At 41.5% G+C, this 23,196-nt stretch overlaps 1 protein-coding gene across 3 annotated transcripts in view; it reads right to left on the minus strand.

Moving 5' to 3' along the window:
• The window catches only part of AGAP1 (ArfGAP with GTPase domain, ankyrin repeat and PH domain 1), a 240,221-nt gene that overhangs the window by 37,907 nt on the left and 179,118 nt on the right, over positions 1-23,196 (minus strand). For all 3 annotated transcript variants that reach the window (XM_064452169.1, XM_064452170.1, XM_064452168.1), the window contains 3 exons: positions 15,831-15,985; positions 13,387-13,477; positions 6,320-6,542 (listed from right to left, as the gene is read on the minus strand). In XM_064452169.1, the coding sequence (XP_064308239.1) occupies positions 6,320-6,542; positions 13,387-13,477; positions 15,831-15,985 (469 nt within the window). The remainder of the gene's footprint in view (positions 1-6,319; positions 6,543-13,386; positions 13,478-15,830; positions 15,986-23,196) is intronic.

The raw sequence follows: 23,196 nt of genomic DNA on the forward strand, positions 1-23,196 counted from the left end.
TGTAAATAGATGAGGGCAGACAGGGAGATCAGAGCCTGCACACCACTTAGCAGGATAATAAAGGAAATCATCCTTGATTATCAGTGCTAATTTGGACACTGCCGGTAGCTTGTTATGCGTGTTCTGAGTAGCATTTAATTAATTCAATTGCTTGTTAATGAGGGAAGTGACATGTGGGGAGCAGATGCCACCCAACTGCAGATGGGTTCTGGTCAGCCCTTCACAATAAAATCTTTTTTAAATTTTATTTTATTTATTTATTTTTAAAAACACCCTCCCCCACCTCTGAAATGGGAAAGGTGTCAAGCATGAAGGAGCATTCAAAAGGCACAAAACACTGACCTCATCAGGCCAAGAACCGCTAAGAAACCAGACCTGACAATTGCGGATAGAGAGGTACTGATGTTCCCCCAGGCCCCATTTGTAACGCCGTGGCCTTATGCCAGGAACTGGAGACCAACAGGACTATAACAGCGATCTGATGGCCAAAAGGAACAAGAAATGAGAGAGATGAAGTGGAATATCCTTACAAGATTCAGGGTACGATAACGGGATCTAAACTACTCAGTTTCCCTGGGCTTGCCCTTTATCTGTACTGTATTTAATGAAGCAATAATTATTTTTACAAAAAAAGAGAAGGCATGGTTTAGTATTTTTCATAGAAGTCGCTCCCCAGTTATCCCCCAAAAACCAGTGCATGCTCAGCATAGCAGTTGCAAGCCTCGAAACAAGTCAGCTTCAGCTTAGGATTGTAAAAGTCTGCTAAATATAGTCGAGCTGCATAATGTTTTTTCTGACACCATTAAATTCAGTTCATTAGTGAGCGAGGGATCAAACTGGATCTTACGTCTTAAGGTGAAAGTCAATTCCTGAGACTGCTGGCTCCCAACTCCAGACTTTTCAGACCTCTCTATTTTCTTATAACCTTTGATAACCTGAATAAACAGAGTGAGTGCTATGCAAACAGACTACCTGAGCAAAATTACAGCAGATGTTTCAACCTCCAAGCTCCATTTAAAGAGATGCTGCTTGGGTCTGCCTCGGCAGAGCTTAAAACTACGCCTGAACTTCTACTAACTGCTTGTCCCTCACTTTAAAAATACATTTTAATGGAGATGGAGGTTCTTTCTGTTTAGAACTAATCTCAAAAAGATGCCGACATGGTGAAGCCCTTCAGCTTTAAGGTTTGCACATAGCTAATGCTATTCAGCATTGCTCGAGCGGGACAACAAACAGCATGGCTGGGATGGTGCTGGGATATCACACTGTCCTCCCTCCTCTTGGCCAGCAGCTTCCAGCTGGTGGAGGTCGCCTAGCTGCTGGCACACCCCAGTACTCGCAGTGAGACAGAGATGGAGACCTTGGGAACTCAGAGAAAGAGGGTGAGGCCCAGGAAGCAGACAATCACCTCCTAGAGCAGGCAGAGGGATGGTGGCAGCTCATCTCATTTGGAAAAGGCCAACATCATCATCTTAGGAAGCCAACAGTGGCAAGCAAGTCTTAAAAATCAGAAGCCACGTGGGCGAGAGAGCATGTGGAGAGAGCAAAGCATGTGAGGTGTGCCCAGAAGAAAACTAAATATCTGGTAGGAGGTCTACACACCAGTGCAAAAGGCCCAGGCAAACCATGGTGCAGAGTCCCCAAGCTGGCTTCACAACATCTCCAACATTCCTCCAAGCAGCAGTCCTGCCCCTGCACCAGTGGGCTACCTCTGTGGTGCACGGCTCCAAATCAATGTTTTAAGAGCGTTCTTAAATAGCATCAATAGCAATTAGAGGGGAAAATCCTGGTCTTATCCCTAGACCCAGTTAATTGTCGCAACATTGATTTACTCTAATTTGACTTCGCACTCCATATTAAGCCCACACTACCGAAGGTGGGTCCGCGGGCGAAGTCTCCCTGCTCACCCCTTCCCCTCCAAGACAATAAATTTAATATTGAATACACTTGGAAAAAAAATGGCAGTTGTTGTAGGATCCATACTGAAAGATCTTTTTCCTTTTTTCCTCCTTTTTTTCCCCCCTTCCTGCGAGTAATTAAAAGATGCTTTTCTTGACTAATGATCCCCCTGTTTAGAAATGGGAAGTCGATACTCCTTCACCAGCAGTCAGCTTCAATTTGTCACAGGGCTCCCGAAGTTTGAGCGGCGGTTCTCAGGGCTGCTGGTAATTGCTGGAACCAATTACCAGCCTTCCAAAGCTGACCTAATCAGGGACCCACAGACACCGCTGCTCAGAGGCCAGCTGGTTCCCATTCCCTTCCTCACGGACCTACTTGCCTGTGCTTGGGTTTTCTGCTGCTTCGCCAACTTTTCGTTTTCACCGGGAGCTCATTTTGATTCCTTTCCTCCCTGTAATCACACCAACACCCTGAGTCTGAACTCTGCCTCATGCTACTGCTTTACTCTGCACTGCTTCCTTGGGGATCCCATTGCACCTGTGCTCCCATAACCTGTGCTGCCTTCCAGTTTAACAGTGGAGGCCATCCAAGGTGTTGCTTCTGATCCAGAGGCACCAAAATTACAAGGAGGTCTGCTTATTTTATAAGCTGCCTCTCAAACTTTATGAGATGTGGCACATGTTACTGTTAGAGGACATACCTGGGCAATATATCCTTGATGAAAGGAACAGGAATAATACCTTTTGCTGCAAAACTCTCAGGCTTTGAGTTCACACCCTCCAATCTGAGAGCCCTTCTAACCTTCAAAATACATTTGTAGGTTTATCTTTCCCCATGACTTTCTTGAAGAAAGAGTCAAGTAGTGAGCTAGGAAAGGACAGCAGTATAGTATGTTTGATGTGGTTTAAGTTTGGTAACATTTAACTTATTTTTGAGCATACAAAATTAAAAGTGCAAGCTGTAGTCAAAGACTGGCATATCTCTGTTTCTATAAATATTGGTACATTTTCCTTAGTAAGACTCTTTAATTACGGCCATGGCCTACAGTAGCCATTTGGCAATCCCTCCTGCAAAACATTGGTCTCCCTGGGTCTTTCCACCCTTCCCTCCACTCAGCAGAAACGTATTGAATGCTACTGCAATGATTCAGTGACCACTGCTGACTTCTCCCAAGCTAAAAGGACTGTTTTTGAAGCCATGTCAAGACTTCCAGGTTCCTTTTAGTCCAGCATGTGACTTGACTTGAACCTCCCAGCCCAACAGCTCCAGTATTTGTGGAACAGTCAATAGTCCTTCTTTTGCCCCTAGAGAGCCTGTGGGTTTCTACCAATGGCTTCATCTCCAATAGAAAGACACAACATGAAACTGTGAAACCCATGTATGTCTGATCCCCTCTACAAGGGTCTATTAACAGAGGGCCCATCATTGTGCTGACAACTTTTGGTGCTTTGCAGTGGTGGTGGGGGGCACAGTAGAGTCAAGAGTTAAGAGACATGCCTAACAAAGAAACACACGAGAAGACTGTATGTGTCTCAGGACTTTTACCAATGCTTTGTCCTAAGCCTTTGAATCAGTTGGGGAATGGTTAAGAAATCCATCCTTGTGTTTCCAGCGCTTTGCTTGCAGGCACAGCCTGAAGGCCTGAGCAAACATGTTGAAAGCCGTGGAGGGTGGATTAATGAGTATATGTAGTGGAACTGAAAATGGGAGCATTACGCAGGACAGATGTAATAAGCGGGGCTGCAGAAGGGGACAGGGATATGAACAAGTTCAGGAGAAACTTGGAGGAAAACATGGGAGTACTTTCCTCTCCTGTCTGATGGGGTTTTGGTGAGAAGAGAACTCAACAAAGCAGGAGCATGTTGAGCGCGTGAACCACTGCATATAGCTTCTCTCAGACTCCAGCTGACCCAAAGCCCACTAGCGTGGGCAGGAACAGCCCCCCAACACTACCTTATCATGTCTCTCCCCCTTCAGAAGTTCTGCTGAATGATTCTTCCCTGATCTCCAAATATCCTTGGACTCCCTCCATCCCTCCTCCACCAGAACGCCAAATCTCAACTCCCCAGGCATCTTTCTACTTGCTTTCTTGCCTCTTCTCCCTTCAGTTCCTCAACAATAAAAAAGGGGGTGTTGTTTCAGCCCACCTTCAGGTCCATTGTAGCTGCTTCCAATAGGATTCCTCATGCAAAACTGCAAACAGCAGCAATAGAATGGCATACATATATCTAAAAAACTTGAACTTATTTTCTTACCACGTCTTGAACAGAAGGATTATGATGCTAGTAGAGGCCGAAGTAAAGTAGAAAAGGAGGCACACGGTTACAAAAAGCAGAACTTTCTGATATTTATGTGAAAAATATCACTTCAGCCCCTGCTGCAAACAGCAGAAGAAAATGAGGGTAGCAAAGCAAGATTACATTGCATTGTGGGAAAATTTTCACATAATCTTAATCCTTTTTTTTTCACACACAGCTCTTCCATCATGTAAGTGTGCACTTGGACACACAGATGGAAATGCATATTTATAAAACGAATCTTTATACCTTGTGTTCAAAGATCTTAGAGTCCAGGAAAAAGAGTGCAACTATGTCACTGACAAACATAAACAGATGAATATATACACTAAGATGTAGAGAAACAAAGAAGAATCAAAATAAGCTCTGAGCATGAAATACAAAGGCAACAAAGTTGATTTTCTATAAGTAAAACTCACTTCCAAACACAAAAACCTGAATAATTTAATTCAAATGGATGGCTTTCCATCACAGTCATGTGTATTTTAGATTTTTCATTATAGTATCTTTATTATATGCACACTAATTTTTTTAAAAATTAAAATCCAATTGAGTGTATGCCTTTTCCTTTTAAAAGTATTTAGAGTTGAGGTATCTGTCCTGCTCATACCAGTAGTATGGACCAACACATATTTTTAGCTGCAACAAGATCAGATCTCTGGATTAATGTAATACTAATGATTGAAAGGCAGCAGTAAATTGATTTCAATCTACCTGATGAAATCATTATATTAGCTGCCTAATAATATACATGTATACAGCAGACATACAGTTTATGTATAAACAAAATCTCTGTGTAGATCTCCCGGAACATTTTTACATGCATAGTCATTCATCTAAGTAGCCTGATTAATGTACTGGCTTCATTCTCGAAGATGAACCAAAGGTGGCACCACAAATTCATTTTTCAGGGTTAATGAAATAATGCAATAAGAAACAGTTGACTTTATTACAGACAACAGTACAAACCTAGTCCTACACTGTAGGAGGTGGCCCAGGTATATGCTCCCAAGTTATAATTTCACTTGATCTGGTACCGGAAAAAGCAGGATCCCGAAATACACATAAACAAAACCAGTACATAATTCCCTCTGATTTCTCTCATATGCAGGAGGCAAACACCAAGAGCTAAACCTCCATCATGCCGTTTGCTACCTGGGGAGCGACCAGTGCTTGGATGCAGGCCGCCCCCCCAAGGCTTCACACTTCTAAAGACAACTTCAAAGATTGGCCCAGCTGTGCAAGATAGCCCAGAAGGTCTTTCTCCTGCCTGAACCCTCCTGCTGAAACACAGTCTGCCAGAGGTCACTCTGCTTCCCCCAAGCCAATATCTTAGTTATAACTATTAGCACTTACATTTTGTGTTTTCAGAACAACCTCCTCCTTTGACATCGATCAGATAAATTGAGTGTAAAAAACCTTTAGCTTTTGGTAGGACAACACATTGCAGAAAGAAGAAGTTCAGTGACTGGTAGGTAAAATACTGTTCCCATGGGAAACACATACTCCCCCATCAACTTACACCTTCGTATATAGCACATAAAAAAATAAGCAAGTCCACAGTGAGCCAGACTTTCAAAATTTGTTATGAGAACCCGAAGACCTGATGGTCAGGTACAAATTCCTGGGTGAGCTTCAACTACTGAAGGCAGATTATTAATCATAAACTGATAGTCCAAGAGCTGGGAACTTTGTTGCTGACTGAAACAAAGAATTGCATTACAGTATAATTTAGACTGAGGAACAATCAGGCGGGAGGTTTCAATCTCCCGCTGTTTTGCCGGTCAGTCAATTGAACAAAAAAATTTGTAGAGATGCTGAGGAAACCTTCACAAGAGTGAAAAAGTAATGGGGTCACTCAACTTTTGACAACCCTCCGCCCTTTGACACACATTCTTCCTGGCCATGCAGTGAAGATATATATACATAATGATTTTTACGAGGCTTACTCCAAGGGAGAATTTTAAAAGTCCATGTTGTAAAACATTGCAACGCCCTACCACCTCTGACTGCAATGCCAAAATGAGGATTTATGTGCTCATAACTTACAGCCTTGGCCACGTGCAGTGTCACGTACCACCTGCCCACTGTGTGCCATGGTGAGATGGAGTAGGAAAGCTTACCTTGTGGAGTCTGAGGAAGGTTTCATATGGCCTTGGCTACTTTCTTCCCAGACACTGTTGGCCAGCTCGTTGCCAATAGAAGACATCACCTTGATGAGCTCTATAGGCCAGTCATCCAGGTCAAGAGAGCGGACCCGGGAGAGGTGTGTGCCAAGGTTTCGGTGTATACCTGAGCATTCAATACATATGAGGGCTCCCAGATTCAAGCTGGCCCAGTCAGGGTCTACCGGAAAAGGAACACAAGCAATTAGTACCATGAAACACTTAACAAAACTTTCTAGTTAATGTTTGTAGATAAAGATTTTGGCTCTAGGGGAAGAACAATGCAGGTGTCCTGTCCAAACACACAGCTGGAAGGTCTTCCAGAAAGGTCAGTTTTGCCCAGTGGAGATGCTAATCCTCTGAGAAACCTTCAAGGAGTAAAAAAGATATTGTGGAGGGAGGTCTCAAAAGATGTACCATTCCACCTTCAGTTGAAAGAAAAATATGATTTAGAAAGAAAAGAAGAAACAAAGAAAATGTAAATGCAGTGGCAGGCAGTTGATGATGAAGTAGTGGAGAAAGCCCCTCCTTGGGAATCTAGAGCCACTTGCAGCCAATTACAAGGGAAAAGGTGGGGAAAAAAAGGAGCGACTAGATACAATGTTTCTGTTGCTAACTATATCAACTCCCTTAATAACCATCTATATCATCACCTACATATGGCTTTTACATCTAACACACTATGGGGTATGTTTTCATCTCTAAGATCAGGGAGATAAGTACTAAGATGAAAATGTGATACTTTGAACAGTCACAGTTTTAGTGTAGGAGCCAGAAGGATTCCACCGACACACACACACACAAAAATAGCCCCGCAAACGATAAGGCTGTGACAAACCTGACAAAATCTGGGAAATTCAAAGTAGTTTCCCAAGATGGTTCACTTTTTTGTCACTGTCCTGTGTTATTTAAATCTGGATTTGTATGAATCACCCTCTCTCCAACAAACATTCATTTTAACAAAGGCAATGAAAGACACATAGGAGGAATTTTTGGTTGTTTTTTTTTTTTTTACTCTCCCCTGCTGTCAGACCTTTTCTCCTCACCTTACCCTGGGCCTCCTGAAGAATGAGTAGGCTATCACAAATGCCAAGCAGCAATATGGCGATTAATTGAGAGGGCAGGCAATTTTTATTCAAATCTGAATAAAATCTAGAGCTGACAGAAAATGAATTTCCAGTGTCCCCTTCCATTCAGGGAAATTTCATCCCAAGACTCACTTCTACTTTATGTAACCCAAAATCGAAGAGTTATTTCTGGCAGCTAAAATATATAGAAACAAAACATTTCCTAGTTCCTTGCCATGTCGTGTTTGGACAAAAAAATATGAAAGTAAAGCAGATAATTTTAACTGCAAAGTCCCACATTTCATTGACGCACTGATTGACATTTTTCAGTCAGTCCTTAGAAATCTAAAAATATCCCTGTCCTGGTTTCAGCTGGGATAGAGTTAAATTTCTTCGTAGTAGCTAGTATGGGACTATGTTTTGGATTTTTGCTGGAAACAGTGGTGATAATGTGGAGATGTTTTAGTTGTTGCTAAGTAGCACTTACACTGGTCAAGGACTTTTTCAGCTCCCCGTGCTCTGCCGAGTGCACAAGAAGCTGGGAGGGGACGCAGCCAGGACAGCTGACCCCAACTGGCCAATGGGATATTCCATGCCATATGACGTCATGCTCAGTATATAAAGCTGGGGAAGAAGAAGGAAGAGGGGGACATTGGGAGTGATGGCGTTTGTCTTCCCAAGTAACCATTACGTGTGATGGAGCCATGCTTTCCTGGAGGCGGCTGAGCACTGGCCTGCCCATGGGAAGCAGTGAATGAATTCCTTGTTTTGCTTTGCTTCCATGCACAGCTTTTGCTTTACCTGTTAAACTGTCTTTATCTCAAACCATGAGTTGCCTCACTTTTACTCTGCCGATTCTCTCCCCCGTCCCACCAGGGGGGAGTGAGCGAGTGGCTGCGTGGTGCTTGGTTGCTGACTAGGGCTAAACCACGACAATCCCCAACAAGAAAAATCCCCCATCTTATTTCAGTTGAGCATGAAAATATATCTTTTGTTTAAAAAGTTCCTGTCCACACCAAGGACTAGAAATACACAGCACTTCAGATCTCAAAAAAATAAGGTGAGACAAAACCCCTTCCGTGCTTTCAAAGTTCTTGGTAAGACAACCATGACAAACTCATTTCCTGCATATTCCTTCAGGTCACCTCCACCAGTTACTTTCGGTGTCGTGCCAGTGGGGGAACCATTAGTATATTTGAAACACACTAAAACTCTCCAAATACTAATTTGTTGGTACAAGCTTAAATGGAGCAGATCATAATTTAAAATATGCAAGTTGTGTCTCAGAATTAAATATCTGTCCCTGACTTGCAAAGGCCAGGGTTATCTTCACAAAAATAACAAGTGTAACGAGCTCAAAGGAGCACGAACTTAAAATGAAGCAAGAGAACAATACTGATTAATATTTTCCAATTCTAATGATGTTAAGGAGCTGACCTCCCTCCCAAATACTTCCGTGTACCTGAAGCACATCTAGTGTATCTTTACTAAATACATTTTTAAAATATTCACCTACTTATAATTCAGAGCGCTGGTATGGTTGAAGTAGTCCACCAAAGCGATAAACAGGAAGTTACATGAAATTTTATCACAATAGTATTTTAAGTTTCAATCATCTGACAACACACATCTGAGTTTGAAGGTGGCAAACTAGGAAAGGCAAGTGTTGAACTCATTATAGACATCCAGTGAAAAACCAGACTTGTTGATCTTGGTTACAACTGGATAACATGGAGCAAGACAGGGCTCTGATGAGGAGCTTGGACAAGTGGCATCATCCAATGGATTGTGGAAAAAAACTAACATCATGTCAGTTATGACATCTGTCTCAGTGTATGCACATGAAAAATTGTTCTCAAAAGGAGGTATGCTGGATGACAGAAGTCACTACCCACCCACAACAAAGGCAAGATGTTATAAACTACATGTTCAGGGACGTCCATTTTCAATTCACTGCTCCTATCTGCATCTTCCTCTCCCCATATGTAGTTGAGTGCTTTTTATATCTTATGCTTGAAATTTGTTTATACCTCCGATTTATACTGAAAAGAACCACACGTGGTTAGTAAGCCAAGTAAGCCAAGCTGTTTTCTTCCTTTCGTTTTTAGATGATCAAAAATAAGCTCACTTCTCCTGCTGATGCTAAGAGTAATTCTGAATTGGAGGAGGCTCTGAATACTTACAAGCACGTGGCAGGCTTTTCTCCAGTACGCATACATCCAAATGTGATGGTAAAAGCAGGAAAAACCCCATTCGATGCAGCTATGGGTGCTATAAAGCTAGTGTCCTCTCTTTGCTTTACTTAAAATTTATCAAACAAAATATGACCTTTTAAACATCACTGAATATTCCCAGATTACAATTTTCAGATGCCCATATTCTCAACAGTGTTTTGTTCTCTCCTTCTCTGAACACCTCCTCTCCGTTTTGACTTGCACCTCTATCAGACTGATCATTTGAAGGTGAAAGCTCTTGGAACAACTCTTTTAGGAGAATAACCCTTTCCCACCCTCTCTTTCATGTCTTTGGACATGAGGTTGCTGACTAAAGGCTTTGGCATGCTAAATCCTGATGAGTTCAGCATGTGCAAGACAGTGCTGGGCTGAGCATAAGAGAGGCAGGGAGGAGCAGAAGGGCCAGGGAAAGAAGGAGAAGCAGGGGCTAAAGGCATCTTGCAAAGAGTTGCAATAAGAGAGAAAAGTTTACACCTTTTCTAGTCTTTAAAAGTTTTTTTTTTTTCCTAATCTGAATATTGAATTGAATCTTGTGATGGGCCTGATAGACTTCCCAGGGCCACCCAAATTATTACTTCAGTATTACTTCTGAAATACAAAATACACCATAGCAAGTTATTACACTCCTGGACTGGAAAATTCATTATGAGACTTTCCCGCCTCAAGCGCTCCCTGTTTTCTTCTACAACAGAAAAGGCCTGATATTCCACACTCTCTAGATATCTTGAAAGAGCGACTCACTCATATTTATCCTCTCATCTGCTCTTTAGGCAGAAAGACTGGAAGAGCTAAAATCCTTCAGGGGCAGGAATTTAGCTGGGTTTGCCTAAGCAATTTGATGATCTTCAGTGCCTTCTCCAGGCAGAAGTCAACATTGGGGCTCCAGTGCTCTGGGAAAAGGCAACATCAGATTCCTTCTGAAACATGAAATGAGATTTTCTTGGGCAAAAACTCCAGCACCTAAAGAGCACTTTGCTTCATCTATTACTCTGGGATGGGAACATTAAATAAAGGACTTTAAAACTTCAGTCTGAGGCTGCTAAAGGGCCAGAAGGCTGGTGGCACGCAGATGCTGCTGGTACTACAGCTGCTGATTAACATACAAGGCAGAAATTCCCTGGTGAAACGAAGCTGTGATGAAGTGCTAAAAAGGCAAAAGCTCTAGAAAGAGGAAGAATGAGACTTCTGAAGTGGAAGATTGATGGCTCTTGAATAGAGTTGAGGGACAGCAACATCTCATATTCCTTTGCTCCCAAACATCTGGCTTTGTGAAGATGCAAACTATGTAAGCTTTCCACAAGAGGGCTGGTGTTTGTGATGCTAAATGCTCCGGGTGTAAGGACTTGTCCAGGCAAGGCAGAAAGGGAGAGAAGGAAATAAAGCAAAGCCTGGCAGAAAAAGCAGCAGGCTGAGGTTCACCTCATGTGCATGTTTACATTTTAAGATGCACTGCTTTGGAAATAGCTCTAATTTTTCAAAAGGAAGGACGGTGGCCTTAAAATTAGGGAGGCCAAATGGCAAGCAGAGTCAAAGAGGGTTTAAATCATCACCAAGAACACAAACAATTAAGAGAGGTTCCAGCTGAGATTCCAGAATCAGCCCCACCCCTTCCCCCCAAAAGCTACATAACCTGCACTGAGTGTTGCCAAAACGGGCAGTCCCACCCTGCCCTCTCTCAGCAGCATGTTCTTGGCACATCCCTCCTGCTGGCACCCTGCACACGTGGCCAGCTTGACCCATGAAACAATCTGGATGAAAAACAACCTGGCTGAAAGTGTGGGGGGTGAAAGTCCTGCCTTCTTGCACATTCATTTTCCTGATTAAAAATCTAGCTTGGCCGTATAGATACTGGGGGTTACGTGCAACTGGGGAGAGAAACACGCACCTTTAGGATAGCGTGGACTCTGGGAAGAGCTGAAACGGATGATGGATAGATTGAAAGGACATGTGTGGGTGTGGGAAGTTGTCTGCAGTGAAGGGATTGCATGTTCCCACTCTGCCTGTGTGACCACTTAAGCAGGGTCTGGGAAAACGCCACCCACCGCTGTACAGACTGGAGCAGAAATCAGTAACACTCCCATTGCAGTCTGCTCACAGATGGCAGTGAGTACTTCAAATGAGCTAAATATACATCTGGGTCACTTGAAGACCCTGTCCTTCTCATATACAGCATAGCATCTTATACGCCTTTTACTTGAACTACAACAAAGCTTTGGCATAAATCTGAATGACTAACAGATCGCTGTGAAAGAACACTAACAAATAAGTCACTTTGGGCTGTATATGTTAAAATACCAGCCAAACCAACATTTTCCCTTGTTTATCACCTGCTGGATTACTATCCAGTGGAATGTAAATATCTTAATTTATCCCGTTGCTATTATTTCTCTCTGTCTGTGAAAAGCCTCTGTGAAATCTCTCTTTGGAATCTCCCTCCAGCAGGTCAACAAGCTGTTATCATAGCACCCCAGTCCTGGGGCTCAAAGTCCAGTCCAGCCACAGCTCACATCCCTGCGTGCTGAGCCACCCGGGACAGGGCAGCTGCCTTTGTTCTCCATCCATCTCTATGGATGGCATATGAGTATCTGAGAGTTTTCAAAAGAAGCAGTTAAAACCAGTCTGTATGTAAAGCACATTTTGATGGTATTGAAAAGTCTGTTATTTTAAATGGCTGTTAATGTGCTAACCACCTTCCCCTCCAGCCTTCTGAGGATGAAGCAGGGGATAATAGGTTTGTTTGGTGGATGACCCAATCAGCTAAATTGCTAACTACACAGATAGCAAATTAGTCATGCAAAAGCACTTGCACTTCCAAATGAATGTTCATTTTAAAGTTAACTGGGATATTAGAATGGCTTAGACCAGTAGTCAAAATCCTAAACAGCAAGTCTTAAAAAAAAATTATACCCAAAGAAAAATAAATTACTATTTTTCCATTTTAAGCGCATGTAAAAATCACAAGAAAAGTTTTGACTCTCAAATATCAAAGAAATAAAAATTCGCAAGTTCTCCATCTTTCTGCTTCTACAACTAATTGCTTTAGAGCAAGAGTACTTCCTTTTTGCCGCTTTGTTGCAAACCCCTGGAACTAAAGAGCACCAGAATAATGACCTCAGCCGGGGTTAGTGAGGAGAACCGCAGCTCAAAGTATTCTCAAGAACACTTCTCTGAACGCTAAGTATATGTTTTAAAAAATAAAAAAAAAAAAAGAGAAAGAAACACAAAGGGGAGAAAAAAAATCCCAAATCAGTTTTCTAGCATCCAGACATAATGAGCAATGACTTCGGTTTCTTCTGACAAGTAACTCTTAAAAAACCAACCAAAAAAAAAAACCAGTCAAGCTCTACCTCTTTGAAAATATCACCATGGCACATGTGCCCTCTCCACACAAAACAGGAGGAAAATGGAAGTAACTGATGTCAAACAGCAAACTTCTTTTTCCTTTTCTTCAAAAGAACTGCTGACATTTAAAGTGGCATGTGAAACAACAAGGGGAAAAAAATTATGATATGCCTGACACAGCATATATTAAGTATGAATTAACATAAAATAAGTCTGCTTAAGCAAACTCCATAATGAAAAAGAAACATTCAAACAACCTATGGAACGTAATACCAAAAAAGACAAAGTCCATGCTGGGCATTCACCTAAGCCTTGGCCAGGAAGAAGTCCTGGCCAAGAAGGAGAAGAGGTCAATTTTCTGAAGCCAAGTGGCTGTACTTACTCTGTGCTTCACAGTCCACGCAGTGTGAATTGCCTCTGATGTTCCTTATGGACTGAAGGGCCATGGCCTCATTCTGACTCGTCAGGCGGGACTGTGTGGATTTAAAGAAGTGCATAAGCCACAACTAAGGACCCAATAAAAAGGATTAGGTGACACAACTGTCAGCTGAACGAACAGCAAACCCCAAAGCTTAGACCAAGGTTGAATGAATGTGATCAAGTAACCCAAGTCCTTGGTTTGCCTCCCAAGAAACGGTGATCCTTTGGCTTCGCCAGGTACTGCAAGTACATGCCTACCAAGCAGGGGCTACTCTTCCCTCCCCTGTTTCTGACAGCTCAGGATTTCTCCCAGGGCTCTCTCCACTCTGTCCAGGAGCTCCCAGTGTTTTGGGGTCTCCAGTCTGGATTCTAACAAGGGGGGAGACTGCAGAGAAGAAAACCCGAGCTTCAAAATGAACACTACTATTCACAAGTAAAGCGGTCACAGTGTAGGTTTACTTCTTGAGATAAATTAGATAAGAATATTATTTTATAAAATCAATTTCTTGTATTGATGTTTATGCTTTTGCTAATGAAGACTAAGGAATGGTTTGCAAAAGCAACTGAAACCTTTTTATCATCAAAAGGTCAGATTTAATCAGATAGCTCCCATCTAAATTCTCTCCATGATGACCTGCCAACGACCTCTACTTGGGCCTGGAAAGGCTGTCAGGATGTAGGAGTAGTACAGCTCTACCCAACTAAACTGTCTTGTGGGCTTTCTGAGAAGAAATTTGTTAGCTCTAGCCAAGTGATGGACTCTTTGCAATGAATTGATTTAAGCAGGATGAGGGCCAGCCTAAAGCATGGCCATGTGGAAATATGCCCTCCTGATCTATCAACAGGACACCTACTAAACCTGTCCAACTAACTACACTTTGCTATTCCAGCTAGTTCTTCTGACATGTTTTGAGACTTCTCAGTAATACTTCAGAGAAAAAAACCCAACAAACCCCTCTGAGCATTGTAGCAGGTCGAATATATAACCCAAAAAGCTCCTGGTACACACATAATCTTATCAACGGATTTCCCCTTTCAAAAGAATACTTAATATATACAAAGGCCAATCTTCTCTTTGGGTACTGCACAGTAAATATTACCAGCCACTCTTTATCCTCTTTTGTATTAGTATTTTCATATAGGTGCTAGTGTACAAATTTCCTCTATTAAGCTCCCTTTACATAGAATGTGTAAATCCATGAAAGGCAAAAAACCATATAAGCAGTCATTTTTCTCTCTCTCAGAAATACATATTGGAAATAAATACATTTTTTAAACAAAATGGGAAGTAATTTATATTATGATGATGGTAATTACTGGTGTCTGATCTACTCTGCTAGATCAGGGTAATGAAAACAGGCATTCATTTCAAAATATGAGTCTCCTCCTTGCAATATAAAATCATTAAAGGCATCCGTTAAGTGGATAACATTAAAGGATCTATAGGTCTGAATAATTACTCCTCACTCCTCTCCCTCCACTACCACTCAACACCTTGCTCTCTAGCTGTAAAGAGTTTTCAGAGACTCAAAAAGTGGAAGTTCTCATACCCTTCCAAAAATGAGCAATAGCTGAAGAAGTCTCAGATTTTAAACATCTATTTATTTATTTTGCAGGAAAGGAGAACAAATTATGTCTGTCATGATATGACAGCACTGCAAGGTAAAAGGCCTGTACCTCTTAGACAATGTTCCTCTTCCTCCAAAAAGCTTTGATGAACTGTTTCTGGATTTGCTTTCTGCTATATTAGTTAAGGCAGAAAGCCATAAAAAATTAATTCAGTGTAATTAAAGAAAAATTGTGCATTGGCTTTGTAAAGCAACAATCACAAAAGCTTAATTTTGATTTCTGTGATTTGTATTACTTCATCACAGCAGAGTCCTATGGCCGAATGCTACTGCAAATTTATGGTAAGGCCAAACAGAACATTTAGTTAAATTTTGCCATGTGGGAGCTTAGTAGATTTAACTAGAGATTTTACTAGTAAATACGCTGGGTTTTGGGTCTGCCTCCACTGTTCTCCAAGACAGGCTTTTCTGCAGACCTCTAACCTGAAACAAACCTGAATCTGCAGCAGTGACCACATTATGCAACTTCTCAGTAGAGACAGTCTATGACCTAGCCCAAAGTTTCAGTCAAACTTTTAAGAGGAATACTGAAGGCAAAATACAATTCAGGAGCAACATTAATTCAATTGCTGGAAAAAATAAACTGTAAAACAGGCTACAGCACCAGCTGTCTTGAAATATCTGAGATAAGCATGCAGCTCTAATGCTGCTCTGTGGTGTGCCTAATACCTGCACATCTCTAGGAGTACAGGTTTAAAATGGGAAGTTCCTGATTTTGCTTTCCTTTTAGAGCTTAACTGACCATTAATTATTTTCAGTATTACTCTGTGTACCATACCTTGTTCTTGCTGCTCTCACATGACTGTAAACTGGCCAAGATTTGACTCTCTATGGCTTGTACCCATGCATCTCTTTCTTCATATGTGGTAGCTTCAAAGTGCCAAGTCTGGCCGGTGAGAGAGACAATGATAAACTCAAAGTTTTCTTCTTGTTCTGAAAAAAAACCATGCAATAGGAAGAAAAGTTTAAGTCTGAGGATACTGATAGCTTGGCCTAAGCAATCTTGGCTGATGAGCATTTCTGCAAAGTAAAAAGCAAGCGCAGGTCTGGACATTTGAGGTTTGAGGCTAGAGATACCCAGCTACCCTGCAGTTGCACAATGCATCAGAAAATGACCTGCAGATAGATCCACTGCTTTTTCTCTCCAAATGTTATGTAGATAAAGTACTGTTTTGGGTGAATATTCAGTTCCTGCCTGTGTTTGCCGAGTTTGGTACAGAGCTTCTAGCTTTCTTGAACACAAAGTGGCTAACAAGCATTATTTAGATTTAAACCTGAGGTGCTAAAAGCTATGTAATATAAAAACCAAAGCGTGTCAGAAAATAACTTAAAAGATGGACTATAAAGAGCTGACAATACAAAAAAGTTGATAATTTACCCTCTTCTTCCAAGCACTTGTTTACATGTCCAGATGTATTAAAAGTGGATGTGTACATATTCTTGTCTACAGCATAAATACATTGGATTATAATACAGTATTAAAATCAGTTCAAGCTATTCAACATTCACGTTCAACACGGGAGATGAGAAAATGATCTGAGGAGCTAGCAGAAAGGGTCAATGAAATATCCTTAGGGCTACTAGAGTATAAGGACAAGTATTCAGGCCAGGGGACTGCAGTGTATGAAAATACCAGCAGAACTGAACTAAATGGACACACGCTCCAACTACACATGGGACACAAAAGCCAAATTAAAAAAAAATAAATCAAGGAAGCTGAAACAGAACGAGTGGAATTGGAAAGGGCAGGCATGAAGCATGAAAGGAACAGAATAATAGAGCTCAAACTTCTGGTGAACATCAGCCATAATAGGCTTTAGAAAGAGCATTTATATTTGCTAGTCTGCTAATGACTTATTATATATTCAGAGCCATGAAACTCCTACATTACCTTGTCATCCATAAGCATGCAAAGATAAGTGACAAATCTAGCACTCGGCTTTAAAGTCAGTACTGCTGCTCACCGGCAGTCATTTTCTCAACCTGTGGGATAACTGGTTTTCTATGATAAACTCCATGCTAGCACAGCCAGTGCCTATATCGCTTTAATGAAGTCTCAAAAAATAGAAGGTTACTTTGCACCTTGAGGTGAGAACAAACATGGAGGTGAAGGTTATTTCCAGGTGCATGAGGGCAGCCGAAACAGCAGTTTTACTGAAAAAATAGTGTATGGGATAAGCAGGAAAACAAATAAGAGAAACGATGCAGATGTACAGCTATAACCACATTTCCATGTTATCAACACTATGTTAAAAACAAATAGGTAGACTCATTATCCAAAATGCTACAATTAAATAATGGGAAAAAGCCACATTTATCAAACAGCGCTTTCAAGAGTTTATGAGGAAGATGTAAGAGGAACTACTCAACAATAAAGGAAATGACATTCAGTCCTGTGCGGTGTCTCCTGAAGGACAACACAATTATGGTCTTCTGCTTACATAGAGGTGGTATGGCACATGGTCAGTGGGGAGGGTAGAGGCATATGGAGAGTTATGCATATGTTGACAAGAACAGGGAACGATGGTGAAGGAAGAGAACATGAAAAACTGAATCCCACCTGAAGCATCCCCCTGTAAAGTCCAATTTAGGTACTTCATCGTTCTTAGGCTTTTCAGTGGCATTTAAGTGACAAAACTTTCTACTCCTGAAGTCTTACTAAGTGTCACTAAATGTTCAGAATATCCTTCTATATAAATTACTCAGTGCAGGTGGTACCAAGATGTGTATTGTTAGGGCAGGGATCCTGCAAAATGCAGTAGCAAAAAGGGCCTTTTCAGCCTCACTCCACTTTCTGCACCTCATGCCCTTTCTCCCTCAGCCCTTCTCTTCTCCACTCACAGCTCTGCTCCAGGCTGCATCGTGTCTTCCCTGCACCACTCTCCTCCAACCACACACCATACCACTTCTACGTAAGCCAAAGGCTTGGTATAAGCTGAAGGAACTGCCTACTAGAGAAAACAGTCATCTTGCCACCTCAAGTTAAAAATTTCCCACACCACCTCTCCAAGCAAGGCAGAGGCCCTGTAGGGATGCAAAGACACAGAAGAGCACAACAAGAGGACAGACTTCTCCAGCACACATGGCAGGGCTGACTTCTCAATGCGTAACAGCTCAACAGGTATATGTGGTATATAACTAATACTCAGCAAGTACATATGGTATATCTTTAGAGAGTCTCTCTGCACTAATTCTGTACCAGTTCACCCCAACATTTAAGAACCAGGTGACTTTACAGCATTACAATTCCAGACCTTAAAAGAAATACATACAATCAAGATGTAGCATCATTGAATCCTCCTATCTTCTACTTGCCAATAATCCTGATCACATACATGAAGTTGGTTTACCCAAGAAGGGCTTAGGAGAAATAAACTCTGCAATTCAGCCAGCATACTGTTTAAAAGCGAGGTTGAAATACTGTCCTCGCAGCGGTACCTCTGCAAGTTTTGTTTTCCAGAAACACTACACAAAGTTATTCCCCTGCTTACAGGAGACCTATGGCAGAGGACACAAACACAGCTATTCAGGTGACTGGAGTGCTATTCAGGAAACACCTCCAGCCATTTCCCGTGGTCGCTCTTTTATATGCCAAGTCTCCTCTTCCCAAAGGAGAGGCTCCCATGTTTCATCTCCTGACCTCTTCTGCTGTGACCAGCTGACACCGTGACAAAAGCTGTAAAGACCTTGCATGGCCTTTGTGGCTCGGGATCACACAGTCCACGTAACACACTGGTGAGCCTGTGCCATACAGCCCCACCACAGGTTACGAGGCTGCACTGTGTTTAAGGCTGAGCTGGAAGGACATTTTCAGTTCATCAGTAAGTTAGCCGAAAACTTGGTCATTGCTGATGATACGTTATGAACATAAAAGTTTGTACTCTCTCATATCCACTGAAGCTTCAGGTTTATGCCTTAAAAAGCTCAGATGAAAAGCAACTGTGCCAGTTGAAGATGTGTTCAGTAATATCTTTTCTGCTTAAATACATCGATTTTTTTTCGTAAGCACAACTGTGAAACAAAGCAGCAACGCCTGTTCCACATCACCCACAGGGCAATGCCTACAAAAGACAAGTAGTGAATGTGTATGTCCTTAATCACTACATATATGAACAGGAAAAACCAGGCAGCAAAACAAAATTGTTCAGTTTTACTCTCCAGAAAAATTATAGGTTGTGCCATTTAAATCCCTGTGAGCCCAATCACAAAATTTTATTAAACAGTTTTCCATGTTTAACAGTTATTCATAGAAAGGTCCACTATAATAGTATTTTAGCACCATCAACCTGTCGAAATCAACCTGCCCAATTACTCCAAACTACATTAATAACACCGGATATTACACTAATTGTGTCCAGTTTCTATGCAGACGAGGTCCCGCGGGGCTAATTTTGCATCCTCAGGGGCAAGCAACTCAGCCATCAACCTGATTTCACTAGGAATCCCTCCTCATTACACAAGTCCAGGCTGTCAAACTTTTTTTTTTAAAAAAAGGTTAATGGGCCAATCAGTCATCAATTATTTCCTGGAAGGCCAGCAGAGAAAGGGTTAAAGTGCGAAGAACCAGCTGCAGCTGATTTCCATTTGGAAGTTATTATCAACAGGAGATGGCTAGATGTTGTTGTTTGTTTTGCTTTTTTTTTTTTTTTAAAGTGGGAAGGGGTGGCTGGAATGGGAAATGAGCTGAAACTATAACATTATGATAATATGGAACCTAAAGCATAAACGACTTTTTTTTTTTTTGAGGATCAGTGGAAGTGGACGTGCAATCAGCGAATTTTAGGAAAACCACCACACTACCATAACATCACACCACTTCCAAGAAGCTACAAGTTACCACTGTTTATGCTGCATATACTGTTTTTGCCATTATCTGTTGACAGTAAAGTCACTGCATTTAACCCAAGTTAACATTTATTTTGCTCTGCCAAAAGTCAGACATTGCTACAGCCACCCACTTATGGAAAACAAGATATACAATTTCTTAGAAACAAAGGGCTGTGCAAGGGAAAACAAACATTTAGGCATGGTCTCACTGGGTTCCCATACCAATGCCTGTGTTTATGGTATGTAACGGAGATCAGGTTTAGAGAACTACACTGAAAATAACTACAGGATACAATAAGTCTATAAGTTTTTCCAGAGAACTCAATTAAGTCTAGTAAAATGTAGGGAAAACACATGTCCAGAAGCAGTTATGCCTCTTGGTGTCCCATAAGAGCAGTTTTAAATGGTGTGCATATATAATTTTGTTCACGATTTCCACTTCCCACATCTTTTGTTCTCAATATTAAGAATTGCATAAACACCACCAACACCTTGCTTCAGTGGTGGGTAACCACAAGCACAGATTGAAGTCAACAGAAGACAGGGGTCCCTTTCCGCCTGGCACTCTACAGTCAGAAATTACACCCATCCCAAAAGTTTGTTTTTAAACAAAAAAATATTTCTATTTTTCCAGGGGTATAAAACAAAGACTTGCCAGGCTTAAGGCATTTCTTGTTGGCATACATGAATATTTTGCCAGAATCAGAAATAAAACGGGATCTTCTGGCTTCCAAGCCAACCAGCCTCTTTCACTAGGTGCCAGATTGTGCATTTGCATCTTTGCCCAATGTATTCGTCATCAGAGGATCCTGGTGCTGCTGCTAATTAATAGTAACTCGCCGTACATGTCTGGTGGATGATACCACTCACACAGGAAACACTTTCCAGAAACAAGAAGTCAAGTGCAGAACCAGAAGATTCTCAATGGTGTATTTCAAACACCCGTGAAGCATCTTCAAGGGCTGAGGTTACAGCTTGAAACCTAGTCAAGCCTGCCTCAAGTAACACTGAGACCTATTTAAGCTCCCTTTTTATCATGCCCTTCTTCCTCTCTCAAAAATTGCTTCTGCTCAAGCACCCTTCCTTAATAACCCTTCATCTTGTCAAAAGGATGAGAATGAAAACCTGCCGAGGTGCCTAGCAGTCAACATTAGATGTTTACAGTATACAATTTGTTTACAACAATGGTGCACATTATTTACATACTCTATAATGTTAACTATCCTTTTTTTTTTTGCCACTTAGTGTAAATTATCCCTGTAAGTCAGCAGAGAAGTATGTTTATTAGCAGCCCCAATTAAGGAAATATTTGTGCCATGTCCCACTGGGCATGACTATGCTAATACTTCTCTCCCCTTTCCAAACCCAGTGTCTAAATCTAATTAGTTTTGAAAATCAACCCTACCAGGACAATATAGCTCTGCTATTGGTTGCCCACAGCTCCTGATAAAGGTTGTGTTCCACTGGAAGAATTTTTCCACAGTACCGTTTTATATCGCTACCCGTGAGTGACAAACTGGAGATGAAAAGCCAGGTTCTCTCACTCAAGGGACTAAGCCCCCCCGCCATATCTACTTGTTTTATTTGGATGCCGAGACAACACAGTTTGAAGAAATTCATTAAACAATTTTAAAATTCAGTTCATACAGTATGTGAGTCTACACTTGCATGAGGTGTTTCCCTAACATGTTTCAAGCCTGCTGTTTACTTTTTAAATTATACATGTTTCAAAGCTGAAGAACTTGCTTAACTGAGAGGCATTGTAAAGCTGAGTCTATTGGGCAGAGCTTATCTTGGGTGCTCTGAACAGCCTCCCCCTCCATCTGCCATGGTTAGCAAAAGCGAACTTTCTGCATAGGCACAGCACCACAGCAGCAATGGCATTGCTAACTTTTAAGCAGACAGTAGTTTGGGAGTTAATGAATATGCAGAGAGAAGTTTTCCATGACAGCCCGGCAACTCAGATGCAGCACTGTTTAACATGTCAGATATGCAACCATGAAGAGTGGAAAAAATGAGGATTTTGTATCTATGCATGTTAAACCGTAGCATGCAGAGAACAGCCATTTAGTTTTGTAAAGATACTCCTTTCTGCCATTCTACAAAATCTGTTGATATGAGAAAAATAATTCTGTATTTTAACACTACTGTTATGAAAGCAGGTACAAGTGACTCCAACTTGTCTTAAAACCAGAGCGGGGTCTGTTTTAAGTATAACGCACTGATATTACATACTTTCCCCCTAGAGAATCAAAGGATTGCTTTAAGCCTGGCTGCCTGCAATCAAAAGCAGGTGTGACTTTTTCATTTGTCAGTGGCTCCCTACAGAAAAAAACCCCAAATCTGAAAACTAAGACTTTTAGGCAAACTCTAAAATTAAAGAAAGTTAGATTTCTTGCAATCATACAAAACTGATGAAGGAACAGTGGAGGACAGTTGTACAACATCCTGCTTCTCTCTGCTCTCAGAAATTGGAGTTCTTCAGCTGTGATCTTACACCCAGCCACCTCTGTGAAAATCCTGCCCTTCCTCATTCCTCTGCGACCAGGACAGACACATCAGAAATGCAATATTTTTGCTATCAAACAGCAAGAGAGAGGAGCCACATTCAGGGAGGACTCTCAGCTTTGCCCAGTGCACAGCAAAAGGTGACCCTGCGTAAGCACAAGAGACCCACCATGCTGAGGACCATCCATACACCTGCTTCTGCCAAGCATCTACAAAGCAACTGCAGCTCCCGAGCTGCAGATTTCTTCATCTTAATTGGAGATTTTGCTACCTGGAAGCATATAGAATACCTAAATAATAGGACTGGCATTAAAAATTATCGGAGAGACTGCTTTCTAGATCAAGCTTTCAAAAATAGGACTCTACACAACGGGAATATTTTTGGTTTGTAAAAATGTGCAAGTGCAATTAAGCAAGCATGTGCTAAAGACTAAAGCAGATTTGTTATTCTGGACTGTCATTTCCTATCACCGTTCCCTTTTTTGAAGGCATAATTATCTAAACATGTGGCTTTTAATACTTACAATGCTCATTAACTCGACATTTGCATGTCTCTCCATTCCAGCTTTCACACAAAGGCTTAAGGTACCAGCTCAAAGATGCAAAGCTATGGAGAACATTCAAGGTTCAGTTTGTAGTGGGGATAATACTTCCAAAAAGATACATTTTCCTAATTTGAGAATTTGGTTTTGATGGTATGTCTCAAAACTGTTTGGACCATGGCCACTGGGAACATGTTCCCATACGCTTATCCAAGGTGCCTTTGATACTTAGTTTTATCAGTAAGATAAAAGATTCCTCAAACTAGA

Source organism: Phalacrocorax carbo, chromosome 5, assembly GCF_963921805.1.
Source record: "Phalacrocorax carbo chromosome 5, bPhaCar2.1, whole genome shotgun sequence".
Taxonomy (NCBI): Eukaryota; Metazoa; Chordata; class Aves; order Suliformes; family Phalacrocoracidae; genus Phalacrocorax; species Phalacrocorax carbo.